The sequence below is a fragment of the Magnolia sinica genome, chromosome 6, assembly GCF_029962835.1.
Source record: "Magnolia sinica isolate HGM2019 chromosome 6, MsV1, whole genome shotgun sequence".
In the NCBI taxonomy this organism is placed as follows: Eukaryota; Viridiplantae; Streptophyta; class Magnoliopsida; order Magnoliales; family Magnoliaceae; genus Magnolia; species Magnolia sinica.
The window spans coordinates 5,072,893-5,092,204 of NC_080578.1; the positions used below are offsets into that span (position 1 = coordinate 5,072,893).

The 19,312-nt window shown below is 39.7% G+C and overlaps 1 protein-coding gene across 10 annotated transcripts in view; it reads left to right on the plus strand.

Annotated features, from left to right (window-relative positions):
- The first annotated feature begins 15,267 nt into the window (after window positions 1-15,267).
- The window catches only part of LOC131248026 (uncharacterized), a 33,902-nt gene continuing 29,857 nt past the window's right edge, over window positions 15,268-19,312 (plus strand). For 5 of the 10 annotated variants that reach the window (XR_009172116.1, XR_009172117.1, XM_058248064.1 and 2 more), the window contains exons 1-4: window positions 18,262-18,290; window positions 18,549-18,710; window positions 18,851-18,932; window positions 19,211-19,288. Coding sequence is in view for 3 of the 10 variants with exons in the window: in XM_058248064.1 (XP_058104047.1) it covers window positions 18,277-18,290; window positions 18,549-18,710; window positions 18,851-18,932; window positions 19,211-19,288 (336 nt within the window). In the remaining 7 variants the exon portion in view is untranslated. Of the gene's footprint in view, window positions 15,448-17,333; window positions 17,475-18,261; window positions 18,291-18,511; window positions 18,711-18,850; window positions 18,933-19,210; window positions 19,289-19,312 lie in introns of those variants that run through there. The other 5 variants (XR_009172119.1, XR_009172120.1, XR_009172118.1 and 2 more) reach the window with 5 other exon arrangements.

The following is a 19,312-nucleotide window of genomic DNA, read 5'->3' on the forward strand; positions in this document are numbered from 1 at the left end:
CCTTTTTCTTTCTTATCATTCTTCTTCTTATGACATTCATGTTTATAGTGGCCCTTTTTGCCACAATTCAAGCATTCAACATCCTTCTTGGTACTCAACTTGTCTCTTGATGTATCTTGGGCCTTCCCGCCCTTTCTGTTCTTTCATCTCCCCGATCTTGTGTTACAATGGCCTCTTGCTGAGTAGACCCTTGAGACTTCCTCATTGAAGAGACAACGAATTATCTGTTCCATGGACACCTTTCCGTCTGGCACGGAGTTACTCAAAGACACAAACAATGTCTCCCAACTATCAGGCAATGAGCTAAGCAATAGCAAAGCCTGTAATTCATCGTCTAGGACCATCTTCACAGCAGAGAGCTGGTTCAATATATTACTGACCTCATTCATGTGCTCAGCCACAGAACCAGCATCTTTGAACTTGAGATTCGCAAGTCGTCTTATTAGAAAAATCTTATTGCCAGTTGTCTTCCTCTCATACAACCCTTGCAATTTCAGCCATAGGCTAATGGCTGAGGTTTCTGTAGACGCATGGTGGAAACAGAATCGTCCAACCATTGTCTAATAAACCCTACCGTCTTCCGGTCCAACTTCTTTCAATCATCATCTAACATATCTTTAGACTTTGCTGATATACCTAGAATTGGAGCATACAAGTCTTTGCAATAAAGCAAGTCCTCCATCTTAGCCTTCCATGTGGTCCAGTTAGAACATTGAGGTTGATCATCCTTGATGAGTCACCTTTCATATTTCAGAACCGATCTCACTCCATTCAACTAATCTGAACGCTCTGATACCACTTTGTTGGGGGTCGTTGCACAAAACCTTAGGATCTAGCCCCCAACACACAATTTCAATGGTAAGTGATTCCAGCTCCACAGTTTCTCATAGTGTGGCCCACTTGAGTTCTATATCCTTCATGTGAGGCTCATATCATAAAATGACCTACAAAATGGATGGACGGAGGGATTATAACACAAACATCGAGGTGGCCCACGGAGCTTTGGAGGTGGTCCGGTATTCATGAATGAAGAGCGATCGGGGTCCTTGATCTGTGGAGCTGACTGGAAGCCATTAAAATTTATAATAATAATAAATATGTTTTCCATACTCCGCATTTAGTAATACGTCTGAGTTCTGATGTTTAGAATCATCAGCTGAGACTTGAGCATAACTTTGTGCGGTGGACGTTGTAGCATAGCACCAGAATATTAACGGTTCCGTTTCATCGGACTATCCCAGCGTGTGGGCCCTAAATGGCGCCAGTTGCGGAGCTCTCCACAGCCAACGTGTGCTGATGTGAGTCTCACAAATCAATGAATGAATGCCCACGTGGAATCTTTTTACTGGTAAAGAGTTATACAGTACTCAGGCAGCGTATGACACTTGATACTCCGGCACTAAGATATTGTACACGTGTCATGTCTCAGCTCAAATTAAACCGACTAAATTGTGCAACCCACTTCCGTTAAGCTACATGCTTAAACTTAGATTGGATAGATAATTCTAGCCTCTGATTCGTGGACACATGTTTTGTTTAAATAGCACTATGGATTTTTTTCCATTTTTAACCGTCTAGTAATGATTCACCGACCGGATCATCAGATTACCAATTAGCTTTAATTTTTTGTCAATGATGCATCTAAACTAAGAATCATAATTTGTACAGTTTAACTTGACTTTTTTTTTGTCTTAGGATGGCAATTTCAAAAGTGCCTGTGTATCATCTATCAGAATCTGCCTGGGTATCAAAATTTCTCGTTAGTGGGCCGTTCCAACTGATTGCTTGATGATGCAACTTCGAAGACGTGATGACGGATAGTTGCAAATCTCTTTCTCCGCAATTTCAGGGGAGATTTTCGGTTTTTGACATTTCTCTTATGTTAGAAATTAATTGTTTTAATTTTTTATATTAGAAATAGGGTGCACATGGTTCGGTTCGGTCCGGTTCTCGGGTGAAACCGGAACCGAACCATTCCTTTCGGCTCTAGGATTTTCGGAACCAGAACTGGACCGTTAGCACCCTAGAACCGGAGTAGAATTGGACCGTGAAAACCAGTTCGGTTCCGAATAAGTTCCACAGTTCTGCGCTTTTTATAATCCAGCCCAATTGCATGTTCTGTTTTATAATTTAGCCCATGTTCATTCATGTTGTGATCTATTTGATGAATGGTTTAGATATTGTATATGGTGTGAAAAATACATTTATAAAAACAATCAAAAGGTACATTGTAAACCATAAATCATGAGTAAAATATACAACTAAAATATATTGTAAACTCACGGTTTAGGTTCGGTTCCACAGTTCAATTCGGTTTTAAATACCCTTAAATTGAAACTAAACCAAACTAAACAGTTCTTCAATTTTTGGAATCGGAACCAAAACTGATGCACTCTAAAATCGGATCAAACCGGACCGTTTGGCCGGTTCCGGTCCGGTTCCACGGTTTTACCGGTTCAATGTGCGCCCCTAGTTAGAATTGCAACGATTCCATCGTAAAATCTAAAAAATTTAATATACATGATAATGTTGGTTGATCATCAATTTTCTACAAATATATCAAAATATTTTAAGATTATTACCCATGGTAGTCATAAAGGCCTTAAATACCTAAAGCAAGAATACAAGGGAGCAAGATGACTTTAGCAATATCTAAAGCTCTGCTGTTTGGGAATCAAGCTACACATTCATGATTAGAAACATGTACGGTATCAGAAGAACATGGATTGAAATTGCAGAATTTTATGACTAATCCCACCTCTTACCCACTGTTTTTTTCTAAACGCTTCCAAACTTTACTTTCCTAAGCTAAACTATTCTGTACGGACCCTTGACTTGTGACCAGAGATTATAATGGTAGCGATAGGAAAACAGGAAATTCAACAAAGCGATCATGAAATTCAGGAAGATTGGCAGAATTCCCCGAGCTAAACTAATAGCTACGGTTAAAAACCGTAGCTATAGGTTCCACGATGCCATCAATAAACAAAGGTATCTTTGCCTGCAAATAGTATGTCCATGACAATTGGCTTCCTTTAGAAAAGTAAAGTTTGAGAGCATTTAAAAAAAGATACTGGGCAGAAGGTGAAGTGTACAGTTGTAAATTTCTCATTTTTATTGCAAATAGTATATCTGTACATAATGGTGCTTTACCGAGTGACTGTGATTTATGCAACATGCTCAAATGCTGTGTACATGTTTTAAATTTTGTTACTTCATCAATTATATCATAATATAAATGCCTTTTGTTTACCCTTATTCTAAGGTATTCATGTAAATCAATAAAATACTACCATGTATTATCATTATGTATAAATGATGGACGAAATCTTACTCACATCTTAAGGATCTCATATACTTCAACGAGACAAGTCACCAATCAAAAATAAAATACAAACGAGAATAGTAGGAGACTGCAAGAATGACACGTTGCTATTGCACGAGTGGGATGTGTAATCGAGCAGTGTATTTAATATATTTTTTAAGTTGTTTATTAATTTATAATATATTTTTAATGTTGATTTTCAGCGAGATTCTTGAAAAAATCTCAAGTCCCGAAATTTCCAAGAATAACGTTTTGGCTGATTCGAGCCCAGATTTTGAATTAGTCAACCGGGCCTATTAAAAATAATATGTTTGCCGGGCCCAAGCGCAGCCCACTGCCGGCCTACTCAAGGCATTCCACTGGCTAAGGGGATTGAGTTTGTTTGCATGAGCTGCAACTTAGAATCACCAACATCAATGACCCTATACTCGGAAAGCGTGTGTTGATCTAGACCGTCCATCATTAGATCCATCTTTAATTAACAATAACTCTCAAAAACTATTTTTCATTAAAGTGATTCTAACCATAAGATCGATGGCTAGGCAAATGGAAAACCTCCCTGGATTACAGTGGAGAAGATCTGATCATTTATACGATGGCCTATCATGTTGGGCCCACCTTTAGAAGGTTATACCTCTTAAGAATCACTTTCACTAGGTGATTATAACCATTTGATCAGTGGCCAAGAAAATGGATGGTATGGATTGAGTACACGGAAAAACTTTTACCAGTTGATTCTGGACCATGTTTTTTATGCATGCCCCACCCTTTATTAATGAAAACTCTTAACAATTGCTCTGGTCGGTTGATTCTAACCATCCGATCACCGGCTAGGAAAATGAACGGTCTAGATGATTATACTGAAAAAGATTTGATCATCGATCTGGAACATCCATCATGTAAACCCCAATGTTTATTAGTTATGCCTGTGAAGAACCGTTTTGATTGTACGATCCTGACCGCGTGCCCAATGGTCAAAGAGATCGATGCTCAAGATCAGTTATGATCCTGGAATGTACCGTCCAAGTAGAGGATGATACACGTACTCAATTTTAATATTTCACTGAGTTAGGCGAGGGCGGACAATATTCAATATACTATGGAAAATATGAAAAGGTTGTTGTCAATGGCGGAGATAACCATCAGGAAATATGAAAATGTTATGGTCAATGGCCGAGATTCCATGCTGTATTCTGTGACGGAATTATCTGCAATCGGAACAGCCGGTCAGCACCAGCAGGTTCCATTTTTTAAAAATTTTTTTTTTTTTTGTTAGCTTGTTATTACATCCACTGGCAGTTCACACTTCACTGTTAGCCACCCCCAGTAGGGATCAATACCAAGACCTCAGTGTTGAAATGAGGTATCTTTCACTCAGTCTACCACTTGAGCTATGGATCTAGGTGTAGCAGGTTCCTGTATATCATGAGGAGTGCTAATCCCAAGCACAAATGCATCACACTTGGGAAATTTACATTGTGAAACATCCTGTTGGCTGTTGGGAATCGGGGAAGCACACAGTAAAATCAAGCAAATTACATGCAATTGCCCAAGCAAGAATGATTCAATTTTTATGTGGAAAAACATTTATGGGAAAAAACCACGTAACAAAGCGATGAGTTATGCACTATTAGATCTAACTCAAACTCTAGGTATGCCCTGGAACCTATAGGAACGTTTTAGAAACTCCTAATACACTTAAGTTCTCCTTAATCCTAATTACGCTTGATATAAATATTATTACAATTGGAATAAGAAACAAATTTCGCACTTATACAACTTTACGTGCGCGCTCGATGGGACTTTCAATGACATCAACAAACATCGAAGCCCAGTCAATAACATCGAGGATTCTTTGATACCATCAAGTAGCAATTTCCAAAACTATCCAGCAAACAAATAGAATTTTTTCAAATTTTCTTAATGGGTTTTAATGGATTGTCGATGTCATCAACATTTGCTCGATAGGATCGAGTGGTCTATCGATGGCATCTACAAATCCTATTATAAATAGATTTAAGACATCAACAACACTAACCTCAATGAGGGACACATTAAGTTGCTATCAATTCAATCAAACTAGGCCACTTGTTATGATAAAAAGTCTATATTGAATTTTCATATATGGGAAAAATGCGCAAGCATGCTAGAGTCTACTCAACTTAAAATTTAACTGAACTGTTAGTGTACCCCAATTTGAGTTGAATAAATTGGAGACTCAGATCAAAGATCCAAAATTGTGTGAAACAATAACATTTGTGCTTTCATTTAGGTAATTTGTGAAATAATAGGAGTTAGCTATTCAAAATTAGTTCTTTTTACCTTGTGACAATGGATGTGAGCCTATAGACTTTAAAACTTGTTTTTACATGGTCACTTTAATGTAAAAAATACTTTTCAAATAAATAATATATAATACACATACAAAGTAAATAAGGAAAAGTGTTATTGGTTTCATTAATAATTGGAAATGATGCTCATTACAGTTGATAAATTGTGAGACAACTAAATGAATAAATAAAAATTAAAAAAATAATAAAATATTTGATGTGTCTATTGGAACAGACGATCAAGAAGAGTATGATTACATAAATCGAAACTTAGATGATTACGATTCTACAACTTAAGGTTGCAGAAAATTTACTTACAATCATAAAGTATTATAGTTTGAGCCGCTAGGCGGTAGCTACGTAAAACTAGACTAAGCTAATATAAGAAAAATAAATAATAGATAATTTAAAAGATAAATTAATATATTTGGCGTGGGGCCTAAATGTTTTCTTTGATTGCTACTTTTATAGATTTGTCGAAGTAGTGAAACCCTTACTAGGGTTTTCTTATTGATCTTGAATCACTTGGATTGCTTCGAAACTGATGACTTGGATTGAAAAAAATGACATCAATTGGATTCAAACTCTTCGGCCTTTCAAATTTTCCTCTCATAACTAATCCATCGTAGAGGTGTCTGTGGTTCACTAAAAATTAAGCCTAAATATGTTAAGATCCCTCTGATCAGGACAATTAGGTCAAGTGCTAAACTCAGATTAATCTCGACCACTCAACGTCTCTATTAATGGCCCATTATACAGATAAAGCCAGAGACCATAAAACTTTCTCTAGATCTTAATAGCTAGATTAGATTTTGAGAATTTCTATGGGCTAATTGGAGTGTCAGGTCGACCATGGCCACTCTCATGATAGCCTCCCTCATTCACTTCAAGGTGTTAGACGGTTCAGATCAAATCTCCTCATGCACTTAATCATTCTATAAGTAATGGTTTCGAGTGACCGAAGGTTTTGACACCCGATACTATCGTGGCATCTGTCCAAGCCCAATATAGTTATCCCATTATCTTAAGTCCGATTAATGTACGGAATGGGGAACTTGACCAGGATAATGTGTCTGTGTCTCCAGTTTTGGGTCTAAGCTATGGTTGGGTTTACTTGTGCATTGGTTTGATCTTTGAATCTTTAAAATTTTTTTGGATGCAATAATCTTTTCTAACGTTTGTCAGAATATCTTCAGATTTGAAAGGACAGTGAAAGATAGCTATGCCTATAATATCATAGTCAGATTTGTGATAGATATATTTTCCTAACAAATATGTTAAAGTCATGCTGGCATATTATCTCATTAATAAGCACAGTAAACATATTTATATGTCACATGCTCGTGTACCTTCTTAATAGGGTGCCTAAGAATTCGTAACTTCACATTTATAAGGAAATGCCTGTCACATCAGGGGACGCAAAGCATATTACTCTGGCATGAAAGGACATTGCGTGCTGAGTTACTTCGGTTTGCTTTCATCGTACTAAGGGCATGTTTGGGCCGTGGGATTAGGTGGGATGGGATTAAAAAACATAATTATTACCCATGGCAGGCATTGTCCCATGTTGTCATGGGATAAGCTTAATTCCATGCTTTGTTGGTAATATAGTGGTACATTGAATGGATATACCCACCATCATTTGAAATTACTAGAATAACTCACGTGTTATATCTAAACCGTTCATTTGTTCTGTAACCTCATTTTATGGCATGGGCCTAAAAATGAGATAGATCCAAAACTTATGTGGCCCCAAAGAAGTTTTCAACGGTAAGTATTCAATCCCCATTGCTTTTTATGGTGGGGTCCACTTGAACTTTAGATTTACCTATTTTTTGGGCCATGCTCTAAAATAATCTCAAAAAATGGGTGGACGGTGTGGATATAGCCAACACATCATGGTGGGGCCTACACAACTTGCTAAAATTGAGTGAAATTCGCATGGACCCAATGCGATTCCATCTATTCTAATTCTAAGCTTTTCTTCCCAAGCACGTAGAATTGGCACAGGACTAGATCCCACTTAATCCCTTCTAATCCCACTGCCCAAACACGCCCTAAGTAAGCTATGATGAGCCCACTGGGAATTCGTATTGTTTATCCATGCGGTCCATCCCCTTTCTATCTCATTTTAGCGGTTGAGCCCAAAATTGAAACATATCCAAAGCCCAAGGGGGCCATTCCACGGGAAACCGTGGGAATAATGATTTCCACATTTGAAACCTTCCTAGGGCCCCACAGTGAGATCTATTTGTTATCTAACCTGTTCATAATATCAAAAGGAAACGGTTGAAGGGAAAGTACAAATATCCGCTTGATCTAAAACTTTTGCCACCCTAAAGAAATTTTCAACAGTGGATGTTCAATTCACACTGTTTCCTGTGGTGTGGTCCATTTGAGCTTTATATTATAATTGATTTTTAGTACCTGAATATTAAATTAAATTATAAAATGTATAGAAGGAGTGGATAAAATAAATACGTCATGGTGGGTACCACGTAGTTTACTCAGTACGCGTAAGGTGCTGAGTTACTCAGTAGGCAATCCGCTTCCGCATGAAAGTGGGTTTCACGCTAGTTGCGGTCACAGGCATTACGAGGCAGCCTTTGATTGGGCCGCGTTATGGCGTCGAAAATAAGTGTAAACACATTGTACGAAAAATCGATCTCGTGCAAAGTGGGAGTGTAAATGCGCGAGAAAATGAACGGTTTAGAAAACGACAACCAACGGCCTACGGCGTGTTGCTCACGTAATGAATTAGCTGGGTACATGTCGGGGACGCGGATTGCGTACTACCCCGCCCGTCCCTCACTCCGAACGGTCAGTTCTGTGGGCGGCCCACCGTGATTTATCTGTGGGCGAGCTTTGCAATCCGCGTTCACTGAACTGCCCGTTCGGAGCTAGGGACGGGCGAGGGAGAATATCTCGTGCCCAACGATGGCCGCGCCGTGTGTCATGTGACACAGGCACGCTGAGCGTTGCCTGGGCACCAGGTTATTTAGAAACTAGAAATGCCGAAGATGCCTGAAAACGATTTCAACGGACGCGAATCTCCAGTAACGGCCATCATCTGTGGGGCCTACCGTGATGTGGGTAACATACGCACCATTCATCATTTATGACAGCCCTGATGGATGCGTTTTATCCACGCTATTCATCCATTTTCAAGATCATTTTAAGCCTCGATTTAAAAAAAGACATTTCTAAATCTCGGGTGGTCCACATCATAGAAAAATAATAGTGATTGAATGCCCACCCTTAAAAACTTCCCAGAGCCCATATCTAAATCTCAGGTAGACCACACAATAGGAAAATAATAGTGATTAAATGCCCACCATTAAAAACCTCTCAGAGCCTAATGTTTATTTAACATCTAATTAACTTGATGATCAGGTCATACAAACTTATACTAAAGAGTAAATAAATAAATATCCACTTCATCCAAAACTTTTGCAGCCTTGAAATAAATGGACAGCATTGATGAAACACGTACACGACGGTGTATTTACAAAGTACCGACCATTATCATTGGCTAGTAGGGCCACTAGGCAAACCGCGTCCGGTTCGAACCAGCTATCGAGGAGCGGTTTGGCTGGTGAGGCTGCCACCAACCAGGTGGCTAGTGGCAGGTGCTATGCAGACCCCACCATGATGCATGCATTTTATCTGCACCATCCATCCATTTTTAAAGATAATTTTAGAGCTTGATCTCAAAATTGATTTAGTCTAAATCTCAGGTGGACCACACCAAGGGAAAACAGTTTTGATTGAATTTCCACCATTAAAAACGTCCTATGGCCCACTGTTATGGTTATTTGACATCTACCCTGTTGATTAGGCCATACAGACTTGGATGAAGGGACAAAATATATATCAGCATGATCCAAAACTTTTGTGACCAATGGTGGGTGTTCAATCAACACTATGCAGTCCACTTGATATTTGGATCAACCTTATTTTTAGGCTCATACCATAAAATGATATGGAAAAATGGGTGGACGGAATGGATGAAACACATACATCATGGTGGGGCCCACAGACCACCAACCACTAGCCATTCGTTAGTGACAGGAAGAGCAGCCGATCCGTTTCCACCGGCATGTTCCCATCGTTGGTAGGGCCCAATTTGGTTTTGCATCGAGGTGATGTTTCGCTCACGTCATAACATGAGCTGGAGTGGACGTCACACCCACGTGAAGGTGGCCCACTAAAACATCATATGAACGCGGTTTCGGTGGGACTCGGATTGCGGAGTGTTGCACAATGTGTGGAAAAGCTCTATGGGACCCACCGTGATGCAATTGTTATATCTAAGCTGTCCATCCATTTTGCAGCTTATTTTAAGGTATGAACACAGAAAATGAAACCGATCTGCTTTACATGGAGCCTAAAACACTAAAGCTGTGTGGGCCCATCATGTTGTATATGTGAAATCCAATCCATCCATCATGTAGTAACCCTTACACTCACCGTACACAAAGTATTAGGCACGTATTGGATTGGCCACCAAGGGGAACAATAACAAATTGGCCCTAAAATCTCTAAGTTCATGCGTACGGAACGCCATAGTTTTGGATTTCCTAATTTTGCCACACACAAACCTTTGGTTGGAGTCTCATGCCCACTGTTCCTTGTAGTGTAGCACAACTAATTTGTGGATCTAGATGCTTTTCAGCAGCATGGCCTAAGATCGAGGAGCACACATGATGGACGGGGTTGATTTCACACAGACAACACGGCGGGCCCACAGAGCTCGAGTGTTTTACACGCATAAAACAGTCGTGACGGAGGTGGAAGCTACCTTTCAAAAACATTCACCAACGAAAAAAACAGAGTGGTGGTGGACCGGTGGCAGCTGTCCTACGGAAATGATGGTAGTGCAAGTACTATGCAGCTCCCTCCCTAGGTACACATGCAAATATGTGTGATGATCAGGACTGTTGATCTGGTGGATCACCATGCGGGTAGGTTATATCCAGAAAACCATCGGTTTGGAACCGTGGTATAGTCATCGGGTCAGGAGCTTGCAAAAGGAGTGGTTAGATCAACAGTCCACATTCCACCAGCAAACCCCACAATGGGGTGGTCAGAGTCATTCAATCGCGGCCGTTTTTGTACTACGTCCCGTCTGCCGCACCATACATGTGGCAGAGCGAGTCATCATTCACCCAAATGATCGACGGTCAAAATTAAGTGCGGGAAAGTGATGGCCTAAATTGTTTGATAGCTGTAATTTTGTAAACATGGGTCATGCGATGATAGGGCCCAGTAAATGGACGGACTTGAGGCTCCTCAAAGTCGAAAACCTCCCAGTACATTGACCTCTAGATGGTCCACCGTGACAAGATTACACCAATTGCACGATCTTTACCGTCTGGGTGATGAACCTTTTTCGTTGCAACGATTTGAAGGGTTAGGATCATGAGATTCAATCAATCCAAGCTGGGGCTCATAATATCAACACTTTGGATGAACGACCTCCAGGCCACCTTGCACAAACGGAGGCCCGAGGATACTTGACATATACAGTGAAAACACTCATTCGGGTAACTTTACTCGACCTGACCGTCAATCCTTTATCACTGGAGTCCAATTACTGCAACAGCAGGGATACCGGTCTCCGGTGCCATGTGCCTTGTTTGTCACGTGTGACATGAAATACCTCTTCATTCCCTCATTTTTAGGACATCCTGGATCTGAACTCCGCAAAAAAAAGATGGAACACAACACATGAACTTATCACGAAGGCACGCATCTTCGTACTGCTAATCTGAAATAAAAATACATAATTGTACATGTAATTTCACAACTTTAACTGAATAAGTCCCTTTTAAATCTGTTCTTTTGCCTTTCAATTTTAAATTCAGTCATGGATGATACATGCAGGCATATTAGAACTGTATATGTGGCTCGATTCCAAGTCAACAACTTGGATCCAAATCGTGAGATAAGCTGATACGTCAAACGCTATTATATTTGACTGAGACATGAGGAAATGGGCTGCCTATTCAACCACTATAATCAGAAGATTAACTAGACTCGTTCAGCCCATACATACAACCTTATTCATTCAATGCTAAAGCCCAATATATGAATGGACGTTGGTAGGCAAAAATGACATCATCATCTCCGTGCGTGTATAATATATAATTTTGTACTGACAAAATATTTACATGAGGGGAACAGTCCAAAAGAAGGGTACTTGCGTACATTTCGGAGGTGTCCCCCACCACTCCTGATACAAGTTAGAATATCTGCGGCACCGTATACCTCACGGTGAATATGGTACGTCCGCCAATTATCAATTCTCGATCGGTATATTCCAATTCATAACGAATATTGGATGTTTCCAACTCATGTACACGTGGTTACAAAGAGATGAAATAATCAACGTAAAATCACCCTCAATCTCAAGCATGCGTGTTCATAACCTGCCGGCGAGTTTGATGCCAAGGAACGTGGCAAGATATTCAACAGCATGCACAGCTTCTCCGCAAATCCCGCTACAAAGTATGTGATTCCAAGTGGGCTCCACCATGATGTATGTGTTTTATCCAAGCCGTCCATTCATTCTGCCACCTCATTTTAGAGCATGAACCAAAAATGAGGTAGATCAAAATTTCAGATGGACCACGTCCCAAGATACAGTGGTGATTGAACGCCTACCATTAAAAACTTCTAGGGAGCATACAAGTTTTGGATCAAGCTGATATTTGTGTTAACCCTTCATCCAAGCCTGTGTGACCTTATAATCAGGCTGGATGGGAAATAAACATTACATTGGGCCCTGAAAAGTTTTTAACATTGGGCGATCAATCACCACTGTTTTCCTCTGGTGTGGTCCACATACAATTTGGATCTTTTTCAATTTTGTTTTAATGCTCTAAAATGTACTTTAAAAACAGATGGATGGCATGAATAAAACACATACTTCATTGTGAGGCACAGGTAACCGACAAGTGTCCTCTGTGCAATCCGCATCCATTTCAAATAGACTTAAAATGTGACAAGGAAGCTAGCATAGGCTGTTTTTCCTACAACTATCCAAGTCCATTGCAAGCACGTCTCTCCTAGGGTGCAGTAGAATGCATGTTAATGCATTATTAGTTGGGCCTTTTCCATTGATCTAAACCGTCTATGTAATTGTGCCTTAACTAGGATGTTGGTATACAGAAAATCTCCTAGTTGAAAATATTTGAAAATATTTTGGCCCTCCGATCATTAGAAGGTTAAAGAGGCTATCCACATTCGAAATGGAAGAGTAGAATACACTATGGTTAAGCTATTCCAGTCTTAAGAGTTTTTATTTCATGGCTACCGCACATTTGAGTCGAGGCGCATAATACAGACGGTTTGGATCATTGAAAGATAATCTAGATTGACCCAGATCCTGTATGGCTAAGATCCCATGGTAAGGTGGGAATGTATGTGTGTATTCTAGAAAATCAAAAGAAGAAAGTGGGCGAATGCAGCCGCCCCTCACGAAAATGATAACTTCCGTTATTGTATCGAAGTGAGGTTGGCTTTGATTGCGAGATAGATTTCCCTCCGGGCACATTACGGGGTTTTTGCTTCAATACATTTCAACTGGATAAAAGGGGATTGGGTACAACCCCGCTCCAAGAACGGACAGGGGTTCGGAGGGGCCAACATAATATATGGGTTTTATCCACACCGTCCATCTATTTTTCCATATCATTTTAGTGTAGAGGCCCAAACACGAGGCACATCCAAATCTCAAGTCGACCACACCACAGGAAGCAGCGGTGATAATGACATCCTTCATAGGGCCCACCGTGATGGTTAATTGCCATCCAACCTGTTCATAAGGACAGGTGTTTAATCCCCACTCTATGTACACTTGTGTCCTAGAGCTGCCTCATTTTTGGGCTTTGAATCTTAATATGATATGGAAAAATGGATGGACGGTGTGAATAACACACATACGTCACGGTGGCCCCTTAAAGCCCTTGTCCGTTCTAGCCAAGGACGAGCGGGGTAGTACCCAATCCGCGTCCCGTCTGGACGGGAGCTGTTGGACCTCGGGTCATCTTGCATTGATCCAAGCCGTTAATACGTTCATTCTTGCCATGGACAGGGAATACCCAAAAATAACTCTTGGATCGGAATATTTCAACTTTTCGACCATTTAACTCTTTTTCTTTATATATGGACATCTTACTTAGCCGTTGCCTTGTGGGACATTGGTTGGATCTTCTGATCTTGAAGATATTTTTAGAAAATTACCGATCTACGGTGAGATTCATTATATGAATGGCTTGGATCGTTTCATCATGACCCAGGTGTAAGTACAATACAATATGTCCAGATGATCGAAACAAAATGCCACCTGTTTTTCTCCCGAGAATGCCCAAAATGAGGAATGCGCGGCATACTCGCTCCGGTGAGATTGACGGATGCTATCTCGCACATGTCCCAACAAGGAATACTTGTTGAGCTATCTGGGACATTCGTGAGGTCCGTCCCACCTTAACAAATCAAACAGCTCCAGGTAATTCAACGTTTACAATGTGAAATATTGGTCAATGTCTTCCAGCCGTCCATTTACATTGAGAACATCGTCCTGATCTGTTGCTTCCCGGAACCTATGAACATCTGTACCTGTATCAGTAGCTTGGATGTATATCACGTGTGCCATGACCGTACGTGCAAAAGTCTAGTACAGAATACTGTACTCGATCGAGTTCACACCGGCTTCTTCCGATATCAAAACCGCGGGGAAACATGTCAGAATATCCGACTTCCAAACCCTCTTTCAGGGCGGCCGGTTCCTCTACAACGGCTGTAGATGAAATTTCGTGCAACTAGCAACGTTTGGGCTCCACCATGATGTCTTCATGGCATCCAACCCGTCTAGAACGGTTTTCCGTCCATGAGAATACTATCTACAAGAACATAAGCAGATCTAATCCTTATTTGAGACACGCTATAGAAAAAAGAGAACAACCATCCAAAAACCTTAAAATCCAAGTGGTAGCCCATTTGATGATTCGATCTGTCTCGTTTAGGTTTTTCAATTTCATGTTTTTTTAACCATTGTGGACGGGTTGGATGACAACCAAACACGAATGTTGGCCCCACGTGCTGCAAGGGCACGAAATTCTCCTCCACAATCGTTGCAAAGGAACCGGCCACGTTTCAGGCCATATAAAATGGGAGTTATTCTGTAGTCTAGGTGCGTATGACGCTTGATACACAGACACTTAGAAGTGGTATACGATGAATATTTTAACTCAGATTCAACCGACTAAATTGTAGAAATCGCTGTATTTAAGCTACATTTCAAAAATCATATATTTGAAATGATCCCAAAATCGGATTGTTGGACACTTGCTTTCTTAAATTAGACCATTGGATTTTTTCATTATTAACCGTCGAATAAATGTCCACCAATTTGATAGTCAGATAATTAAATAAGTCGAATTTGTGGTTCATGATATATCTAATCATGGATACTTTAATTTGAACTACTTATATGAGAAGTTTACAAATATTAAGTGATTTCTAAGTGCCTGCGTATCATCCATCACGCTCTGCCAGACTAATATAAAATGCAGTCTCACTTCATTTTCGCACTGGAAAAATACGACATTTCCACGCGATAGCTTCTCTCGCTTTCGTCTTTTTCATATTTTTACAAAAACGGCCCTCTCTTTTCTGCTGCTGCAGATCCCAACCTTTCTAACAAACCATTGACTATCCAAACGCATCCTTCTCTCATTCCAGAAGGCTCGAAATCGCATTCCTGGCAGCTCAGATCTCCCAAACGAGGTAACGATTCATTTCCCAATCCAGAAATTCTTCCATCTCCCATAGAAGTCCATCTCGTTCTCTTCTCTCTTTTCAGTTGCATTTTTTCCCCACTTCATTCGAATATCTAGGGTTTTCCTTTTTTTTTTCTTCCTTTTCTGTACGGATCACGATGTCTGCTCTGTGAATTATCTATGAATTTTTCTGTTTGCATCGAGTATTTGAAATTTCTCAGTAAATCTCTTTTTAAGTCATTATGATGTATTATTATACAATCGGTAGCTCCCGAAGTAGGAAATTATTACTGGGAATGCTTATTTCATTATGATTTTTCATTGTGGTTTGTGAGCACTGTCAGCCCATTCCTCTGATTCCTTATACTCTTAAAAGATGCGTTTGGATGTGCCTTTGAAATTGAACTGCGAATTTAGTAGAATGAAGTGAAAATAATCAAATTGCAGTTTCCTTCCTTAGCATGTTGATTAAGGTATGGGCTTTGAATTTCAATAACGGCACTTTGAAGTTGGAGTTGTCAGTGCAATCCTTGAGGGCTACTGCCTCATTATGAATGCTAGGAAGCATCATTTATTTTTTGTTGGTTCCTCCCAGTTAAACTGAATTTTCACAATTCAATTCATTTGCGCACCCAAAGATGGATGATGGGCATGACTGTCTTGCAGAGAGTTTGTTTTAGAGTGCAATTGAATAGGTTAGAGCCTTTGTTTTGTAGCGGGAGCGTGGAGAAAGGGGCAGGAAAAGACCACTGTCTTCTTCCTCTATGATAAGCCTTGGATCTGCAAGGTAAAAGAACTTTTGAGCTCAAATAAACTCGATAATAATGCGTTGTTCCTTCACAATGCAATCGATACGGCTTATATAAGCCTTGGAATCGCAATTTACCCAAAATATTAAATTTTCTAAAAATAGTAAAGACATCTAAACCTACCCAAAATCGTTAACCACACTTAGATAACTCAATTTAAGGCTTCGAGTTAGGACTAGACTCTTCAAACCCTAAAATGAATGAAAAAAAAAACATGTTCAAAACTTACTAAAAATAGAAAAAATTGAATTCAAACGGAACTTTGCCTCTCAAAACGACTCCTTTTTTTTTTTTTTTGTTTTTTTAAAATGAGAAAACTTCCAAAGCAATCAACTTTGTCATTGGCACGTCGTGGGTCTTGTCAGTAGGTCTCCAATGATATTTCATAATAGCGATTCCGATAACCGGTTGCAAAGTTATGGCTATTATGCATTGGCCCCCTCTGGCTTGATTTCTTTTGATCTCAACGCTCCACAAAATCGTCTATGATTTGTCCTACATCACTTTGTAGCATTATGTTGTGGATTTTTATATTCATTTTCAATTTCACATGAAAAGTATTAATGATGTTTCACATTGTAACTAGTTCTTGGTAATATAGATTGATGGATGAGAAATCCTACAATTAAGTGTATCTTTGGATGTACGTTTTAGGAAAAAAAGGTGTACATTCAGATGTTGGGGGTTAGTGAAACAGCTAGGATACTTTTCTTCAGATCCTAAATGTTTCCTTTTGGGTCTGATTTGAAAGCAAAGGGACAACCATATGGGTGAAAAACAGAAAAACAGAATCTTGACTAATGTGGTTTTGCTTTTCCAAACTACCTTAAATCCCTAATGCTCTAGAAAATAGACCTTCATCCTTTTCCCATTCTCCTTGCAATACCGAAAGAGGTGTTTTTATGTCAGCAGCAGAAGCCCAAGCTTATGGCATTGTTGATCTTGTAGCGGTCGAAATGGGGATTTCGCATAAATCCATGATTCCATTTTCGAATGAACCGTGATTTGATATGATTGGGCCCTGCAGTGGTAGAACCTGGTGAATCGGGCACACTCCTCTCTCCTGACCCCGCATTTTCTATGTTATATATACACCAACCCAATCTCGAATGGTCTAAACTAGTAGAATCGGCGGTAGCAACCAATCCGTCTCCGGAATGGAAAAAATGACTTTATACCAAGGCAGGAAAAGCAGTGCCTGCTCATCACTACTTTGATTCAAAAGGTAACCGACGGTTCCCGTTCTGTTGCTTACTTTCTTCAATGAATGTGTGCTTGCTTAATGGAAATTTTCAGAACCATACAATACATGTTACCTACGTGCTAACAAATAACAACAGAGACTCCAATGTGGTACTAGACTTAATCAAGGTCTTGCGATATTTAGATGATGGCAGGACAAGGAACTCTTAGGTCAATGGTCTGGATCATGCTAGGATCAACATTGACCAGTACAAAGCAGACTTAGGCCTGAAGTGAAAAGAATTCTCTAATAGATGATATGTAACAGATTAGCAAACAAAAATTACCTTTAAGTCTCCAAAAAAATGAAAAAAATTCACAAAAAGAAGATAAAGAGCTGTTGAATGAATGAGATTTCAGCTGTTTCTAGGGAATCACACTATTAGAAAGGATAGAACTATGGCGTCACACCAGTAATTTTGGTTGCATTCACACCCCACGGTCTCACCCATCATAGGTTAAACGAAATGTCTTTAAATTTTTTAAAAATTGATACGTATGGCCTGGTATATATAGGTCTTGCACTCGCCACTTCCTGATTTAATTTAGGCACGCTGTTGCTTGCGAATCAAATTCAATGAAAAAGGAAATTTCCTACAAAAAAGAAACCATCTATTGATTTAAAGGGAAATCATGCTTAACCGTGTGAACAATAGGCAAGTTGGGCCCATGTTTGGATAAGATCCTGAGCTGGTTGGACTTGTTGACCCATAACTCCAAACGGACACATTGATGAAAGAGTTATCAGGTGGATTGATTGTCAGATTACTGGATGTTGCTAGAGCATGCATGATAACAGGTATGGGTACTCAATCAAGCTGTAAAAAGAACTTTGGAATGCATAAAGGACTTATCTAAATTCATAAGGTGGAAGCATTTACAATGTTGCTTTAATATCATTCTAAATTTGGATCACCATTTTAGCTAGCTATTCTTTATATCTGATGGTTCACATTATTGTCAGCTGGTTGGTAGTTGGTATCTAATTAGAGCTGGATGTTCTCATGATTAAAATTCCAGCTGAATCTTCACTAGCAAACGCAATATATTCATTCAGGGATGACACAGGAAAAATTGCAGGTTGCCGTTGGTGCTCAGGTAGCCAGGATTTTTCTTCAAGCATACCAACAACCCCTGATGTAATGTCACGTAGTCCGAGCTCTATGCGTGGAAGTAGTGATAATGGGATCCAGTCTTCAAATTCTAATTGCTTAAACAGGTGATACTAAAAATTGGGGCCATGGGATGATTTTCATGAATTTATGCTTTATATCCATGATACGATTGGTTTAGGATTCTGACCAACAGAACATGCCATGTCATATTATTGATTCGATTCACTTCTTGATTGTTCCCTAGGCATCACACTGAAAGACATTCTGGTCAAAGAAACCTTAGAGGAGGTGAAAATTATAGTTATTTTGTGGACCGAGATGCTGTGGTAATGGATCTTACATTTGTACCCTATTCTGCTTTACAATAATACATGTTGGAGTGGATGGGTGATATATGCTGGATAGACCTTAGGCTACCATTTTTTTTCCTTAATTTTCAAAATATTATAAATAAAGGAGAGGCGAGGGGAAATCCCTAAATTTCCAGTTTTTAACAAAAACATGTTATTAGAGCCCCAACCCATCTGCTCTAACAATACAGCCATCCTTTAATCACTAGTAAGCTCATACGAATATTGGATAAGGTTACCGAGTCTATGCACAGGAACTTTTCTCAAGAGCCAAGGCACAGAAAGAGGAGATCCTGCTACTCCGCGAACAAATTGCTAACGCCTGCGTTAAGGTATGAAAGTTCACAAATTGCTTC